This window comes from Simochromis diagramma, unplaced genomic scaffold (assembly GCF_900408965.1).
Source record: "Simochromis diagramma unplaced genomic scaffold, fSimDia1.1 OVJJ01000237.1, whole genome shotgun sequence".
NCBI classification, from domain to species: domain Eukaryota; kingdom Metazoa; phylum Chordata; class Actinopteri; order Cichliformes; family Cichlidae; genus Simochromis; species Simochromis diagramma.
Window position 1 is genome coordinate 36894 of NW_024387134.1, and position 7309 is coordinate 44202.

The 7309-nt window shown below is 42.7% G+C and overlaps 1 protein-coding gene across 1 annotated transcript in view; it reads left to right on the plus strand.

The window, feature by feature from the left end:
• The window catches only part of LOC120743497 (B-cell receptor CD22-like), a 32066-nt gene extending 25095 nt beyond the window's left edge, over window positions 1-6971 (plus strand). Inside the window, exons 13-14 of the mRNA XM_040047126.1 lie at window positions 6282-6344; window positions 6456-6971. Of these exons, the coding sequence (XP_039903060.1) occupies window positions 6282-6344; window positions 6456-6463 (71 nt within the window). The 3' untranslated portion in view covers window positions 6464-6971. The remainder of the gene's footprint in view (window positions 1-6281; window positions 6345-6455) is intronic.
• Window positions 6972-7309: the final 338 nt, after the last annotated feature.

Genomic DNA, 7309 nt, shown 5'->3' on the forward strand with positions numbered 1-7309 from the left:
TTCAGCGTGAAACAACTCAACTCATGTAACCTGAGGAAGCGGTAAGTTTTCTCTAAATATCTTTTTAGCTGTAGTTAGCTGGATGTCAGTCTTATGTTACAGCAGCTGTGTTGAGCTCGAGCTGCGAGTCATATTTTTGGCGCTACGTTGTAGTGAGACAAATTTGTGGGTGTTTTGTGCAGCTTCGGCTGTCCTTTTAACTGCTCGCTGGTTAGCTAGCGTGAGCTATAAGCTAACAGCTCGCCTAGTTAATGACGCTGGAGTTCCACGCGCATGCAAACAGCTCGTCTCTACTGCTTTAACTGTTAAAACAGAAGGCAATACTGCGGCTAGCAGGATTTATTATGTGAAAAAGCAGCTTGTTTAGTTTAAACAGTCTGCATTAAGCTGGGCAAACACTGTGCGATTTTTTTCAGTCACGTTATTCAGCTCCTGCTCAAACTGTACAATTAAATCGCAGGGGTTAGAAGTTCATAGGTCACGATGCAGGGTCTCACACTATACGGCCTGATGCTCTGATGCGACCTGAGTGCTCAAACTGTGCGTCCATAACATGAAGCTTATCATACAAAATCTGTCTCTCGCTCTCCCTCTCTCTGTCTTACAGACACACACACACCACCACCATCAACTTTGCTAAATTACTAATGGAAAACATTGACCAGGCAGCTGCAATTGAGCAGCAATGTCCATCCAACTCTTTTCATGGTTGTTGTAGTCGTCACAATTTTGTGAGGCCACATTGCAAAGCCTCGGATACAGAAGCGTAGAGCTGCCACCCAGGCAAAAGAAAAATAGAAAAGTGAAAAGTTCTAACAATATACTTTTCATGTTTGTACAATATACCTTTCACGTTTGAACAATATAATATCACGTTATTACAATATACATAATTATCATGTTCGTACAATATAAATATTATATAGGCTACATCGCAGCTCCAGTCACGGCTTCCATCAATGTCTTTCTCATCTTTTCCCAGAGTAACAGCCAAACAGGAGGATCTATTGGCTAGCACTGCTTAGCCTTGCATGCATTCTTATTTTAAACTTAATCTGGAATTCATTGCAAACTGTTTGTGCGGGATATGAATGACAGGATTTTGTTTTTCTACAAGAGTTAGTAAAAAACATCTCCAGTGTGATCAAATCTTCTTGCCAAACATCTGCAGCTTAGCAGTGTATACAGCACTATAATGACCAGACCTAATTCTTTTGAAAACCATACATCTTTCCACAGGTCTCAACTTCATCAGACATTACCTAGACTCAGAGCTGGATGATGCCAGCACAAACAGCAGCCTAACCGACTAAGATGATGGATCCATGGGGTCAGGAAAGCCAGAAGCAGGGGAACTGGAGAGGTACCTTTCATGTCCATTCACTGGAGGTGTGGATCTATTGCATGGCGTTCCTCACATCAAGAAGCTGTTGATCAAAATCAATACAGCTCTTCCTGCATCTGTAGCTTGTGAAGGACTTCTCAGTCATGCAGGAGTCCTGTTCACTGCTGAACAGTTACAGCTTCACAGCAAGAACCTTGAGAGCAAACTGCTGCTGAAGCTTAACCATCACTTCACTAAGTGAAGAAATGTCACATTTTTGCTAAATATGCAGAAATAAATGCACACCCATACAATTTATGGTAAACTGAGCTGCCTTGTATGTACATATGTTAAAGTTGCCTCGTTCTAATGTTTTCTCTGAGGCTGCTGTGTCATTTGGAGCAAAAATGAATATAAAGTTTACAGCATATCTTGTCACTGGAAATTGTTTGCACTGTTTATATATTTATATTATTTACTGTAGGCATTGGTGAAAAAAGCTTGATGTTGTGAAAAACTGAAATCTGGAAATTTTTTTCTTGATCTTTTTACATATATTCCTTTTAAAAATACTAAAATTTGTATATTTATTTATTTTTGTTTGTCTGATAGCATTTATTTATAAAATAAATCAGACATTTCAAACAGTTACTCGCTACTTGAGTAGTCTTTTCACCAAGTACTTTTTTACTCTTACTTGAGTAACATTTTTGAAGACTACTTTTCACTTTTACTTGAGTAATAATATTTTAAAGTAATGCTACTCTTACTTGAGTACAATTTTTGGATACTCGACCCACCTCTGTTAATATCATAATTTTATTTATATAATATTTTTATGAATATCATATTTTTATTACTTCCTTTATTACCCCTGAGCTCACGGATAATTTATTGGGGTCATAAATCACTCGGTTTGACAGAAGGGGTATAATATCACTCTCTCTCAGACTTAAGAGTCACTACCCCCATTCATTTCCCCCACATCATCTTCACTGGTTGCCCACAAGTGCTCCGAGATATCCAGCAGTTCTGGAGAGTCTGGGTTCCACCTGCTAAATACAGAGAGAATTTTTTTTTTTGTTAGCAGCTGCACAGTTCACAAAACACTAATGTTTAGTGTCAGATGCTTACTAAACACCTCATTGCAATGTTTCATCACTGGAATGTGAGTTTCTTCCCCAGGTCTGTACTGTTGCACTCAGTTTAGTCACAGACCCAATCATGTTATTTAGCTCTTAAAATAAAAACATGTGAGATGCTGTCACGTATTTGACTTGACAAAGCAAGTTTGTTCCCATGAAATCAGGTGTGTGTTTATGTCTAGGTGCAAGCTTCACATACATCAGAAACAGGAAACACATTTAACCCTTTGCAACATTCTACTCACTTGTGTTACAATCAAATGATCTTTCCCTGATCTAATAACAATCAACTAATTTACATATCAATTCTCATCCCACTAAGTTGACAGGACAAGATGATAATAGCTGGTCTGCAATCTTTAATCAGTCCCACATCATATTTAGACTTGACAGGCCATCAGGCACCTCTGCGAGCAGTGGATAAGAGGAGTCTGCACGGGGTGGCCTGCACTAAATAAGGATCAACAGTGGGATCCACCAGTTCAACTGAGTGAACATAGTGAACAGTATAACAATAGACATAACTGTTTTATAAGCATTCAATTTTTAGGGAGAACAACACTTTTGGGTCCTCCCTGACCTGCCAATCGCAAGATCTGTTACAATTGTGTACAGATCTGCCCAGGTCTTCCCACCTGTAGTCAGTGGACCTAGCAGGGGAAATGTGTGGGGTGGATGCATCCATTATAAACAACCTTTTGTTCTTTAGTGAGTGAAATCGCAAGTGCAGCAAATGTAAAGCTCTAAAATAAGCATTTCACTGTTAGTTTATCATTTTCAACTCTGTACCACTCCTTCTCATGTCTCACATCAGGGCCCTGCGAAGCACAGTGAGAAGTGCAGTGCAGGCTGTCAGCAGCCAAAACAGGCATCTGGAGGCATGCAGTCACGTGCTGTTTATAAAAAACAAAAAACAAAAACAACAAACAAACAAAAAAAAAACTTTCAGTGAGTGGCCCTGCCCCCAGCTTCCATGCATACACGAAGGCAGGGGTCACAGGGCTGTATTTAACCATTGCATAGTCACATTCTGACTGTGTGATTGTAATGCCATCATGGCAGGAGATCAAATTTATGTTTAATTTACACATTAAGTAAATTTACTAGACATGAGTCTGACCATGGAAAACTGTGTTTTAACTTTTGGCCCTGTCCGTCAATACAGGACAGGGGAATGGTGAAATTTTCCCTTTGAACATGCCCTGTTGCAGAGACAGAGTGGGAGTACCTTCTAACGTTGGCTGGAATTTCAGGGAGGGTGAGAACATAACACAGAGTGGCTCCGGAGTCTACAAGAAATTCCACCTTCTCACCACACACAGACATTCCATGCATAGGCAGAGATTTATAAGCTTAAATGTACATATGTGCCCTTTGGATTGCATGAAATGCGTTCAATGTGTGTGTGTGGAGCATTTTGCGTATCAGCATGAGTACTTGTTAGCAAAGCATTCTTCATTGCATCAGCATGTGTGTGTGTGTGCGCATCACTTCATCCTGAGTCAGTGTGTGTGTGTGTTCGTGTTTTTGCATCACTTCCCTGTTCTGATGTCTTGGGCAAACCACGGCCTGAAGCGCCCCCTGGGGTCCTGCCCTCCTCCTTTCAGTTTGCTTACGACCACTGCTGCTGCTGGTCACTGCACTGTCCACCCTGGTTCTGACCCAGATTGGGGCAGTCCTTTCTCCAGTGTCCATTCTGGCTGCAGGTGAAACATGCATCTTGATCTGCGTTTTGTCTCTTCTGCAGTGGCTTTTGACCTCGATTGCTCCTTCTGCTCCTGCCACGCCACCCCGTGCTGGTTTGCCACGGCCTTGTATAGTGTTAATGCAGCGTTGCAGAGGTCAGCATTCTGATGCTCTGCCTCTCTTTTGGGCTTGACGTCACAGCTCTTTCAGCTGAGGCCTGCCTGGGGATCTCCTCCCGTGTAGTGAGAGGAGGCCTTGGGTTCAGCGCCCTCCGTCTCCGCTGGGTGAGGTGCCCCTCCTGCAGCTCTGTTGGGGTTTTCGGGTTGTTGTGGTGGGTCCAGCTGCTGCAGCGGTGGGTCAGGGTCACGTCAAAGGGGGTCGAGGGGAGAGCAGGAGTCCAGGTCAGCTTCGGCTTTCTGTGATGGGGCATGAGCACAGAAAAAAAGGGTAGAGGTGCGTGAACAGGAAAATGATGTGTTGTGTGCTGTGTTATACAGAGGCGGGAGAGGCGCTGACACGGGTTCTGTGTCAGCTTTCTCCCTCTCTCCTCCTTTCTCACCTTTTTTTTTCAAAACTGCATTTGTAGGTTAATACACTCTCTGCTTATTTGTGTGTGCGCATTGTTTCACCTTGCTGTTTTTTAATGGTGACGTGGGCAAACCACAGCCTACAGCTCAATCCAGAGTCCCTTCCTCCCTTCCACCTTCAGTCCTTTGGCTAGGGGTTTGTGATGAGGACAGTCTCTCCTAAAATGTCCCTCCTTTCCACAGCTGTAGCACTTTCCTCGGCCACCTTCAGGCACCCACACCCTGGCCCTGACCCCACCTCGCCGTCCTCTGCCTCTTCCCCTCCTCTCTCGTTGGCCTGTGCTTCCTCTCAGCACGTGGTGGGGGTCAGCACTTTGTTTTCCCTTTTTTTGTTTTCTTTGCGCCTCCCCTCTCTGGCTGTAAAATCTATTGGCATCAGCTGGTTCACCTCTGTGCTGTTTGCAGGTGTATAAAGCTGGCCAGAGACGGTTGTTCAGCATTTTCATGGCATATGTGTTCTCCTCCTTGGGGTGAGGTTGAGGTGGGGGTCTTTGGTGGTTACACAACAGCAGTTGGGCTTGTTTTTGGAGGGACCACGCTCAGTTCTGGAGCTGTTATTCTTGCCGCGGTGGTTTTGGTCGCCGGGGAGGACGGGACTCCAGATCGGAGTGCCTATCATTGCTGCTTCTGCAAAATGACATTAAAAAAACAAGGTAGTGAATCATGGCTTGTATGTGTGTGTAGTGGAGCTGCAGACTTAACAGGGCCTGTCTCCTATCCATTTCCTTTTTCTCCCCAAAAAGGCATATCCTTAAAAGCTGCTTTTCTCTCGCGTCTCTCTGCTTCCTCCATAACACATCTCTTTTCATCATTCATCCTTAGCACACCAGCCAATTTAGCCCCTTTCTTTGTCAACATTTCTTTTTCTTTCTCACAGCTTACTTCATGCCTTCTACATTTTATTTATCATCGAGTCAAAGATTGAGTTCTTTCCTTGGCCACCCGGTGGAGCGTGTGTGACAGTCCGCGCCCCGGCCCTTAACTCAGCTGTGCCGACTGTCTCGGAGGATCCGGATCCCATGTTACTGGCTTAAGCGTCCTTAGCGAGGCTAGGCCTAGAACTTCCCCGTGAAATATCACGGAGGAGCACCCCGTCTCACCCATCCTTGGGCCTGGCCAAACAGAGAACTTAAGTGACTTATATATAATAATAATAATAATAATAATAATAATGGATTGGATTTATATAGCACTTTTCAAGGCACCCAAAGCGCTTTACAATACCACTATTCATTCACTCTCACATTCATACACTGGTGGAGGCAAGCTACAGTTGTAGCCACAGCTGCCCTGGGGCAGACTGACAGAAGCGAGGCTGCCATATCGCGCCATCGGCCCCTCTGGCCAACACCAGTAGGCAAGTAGGGTAAAGTGTCTTGCCCAGGGACACAACGACCAGGACAGAGAGCCCAGGGATCGAACTGGCGACCTTCCGGTTACAGATGCGATCCTACTTTTTATCTTTGCATTAGTGGAGACATCCAGTTTCCTCCTGGTTAATGATATTATTGTTCTCAATGATCTTCTCTTCATTCACAGGAACATCAAGTCCTGCAGCTGATGCAGCAGTTTATTCTGAAGTCACATCAGGAAGCTCTCTCAGTAATTCTGCTGCCATGCAGGCTGATTTATTCTTCACATTATTAAATGTCTTCAGCTCATAATATCTTTACATGTTGGAAATCACTTTGTCTTTTTGTGCTTGTCTTACAGGTCAGTGAGGAGAGCTGTAGCAGCAAAGCCAAGAAGAAGCTTTTTATGAAGCCACTCTTGCTCCTCTGCTGCCCAAATATCAGACATGCTCAGCTTTATCTACAGTTACAATATTAAATCATAATATCATATAGACATACTGCTCTCTTTTAGTATCAAACAAATAGAGGTGTATTAGGTATTAATATTCATGCTCTTTATATTCAGTTTTTTCATAAAGATTTTGTAATAAACCTTGAATGTATCTAACATGTTCCAACAGCAGTGAGAACAAAGTGTGAAATATGTGATCTTTAGTATCTGACAGCACAACTTAAAGTCAGTGTTTGCAGTGTTTCACAAGCAAATACTGATATGGGCTCCAACAAATACTTTAACTGTGTTTGTCTAAAGATCTCGTACATTATATAAATAAGAATTATATCATAGGCAGTGAATGCATTTGAATGTATTTCATGTATATTTTTGTGTTTCTGATCATTAATAAGGTAGAAATAAAATCTTTTTACATTGAAACATTTTGTTTGATTTTAGTTACCTGTATGAGATTATCCACAAACTAATAACACAACCACTTAAACAATTTGTATCAACATTGTCATGGAAACCTGAAATAAACAGATGTGAGTATTATCTGCAAAGCGGTCACTAACAGTACAGAGCATGACATCAGTCTGCATGTATTTGACACAGACGACTGTGAAGTAGAACATTTACAGAGAGAAGCTCTCTGTGTGCTGCTGTCACAGGATGCAGTTAAAGGAAAAGATAACTTGTACATGTGATAAATCTCATATGAAAGATTGCACAGAGACAGAATATTACAGACTACTAAAGTTCTGCATTGAACATGG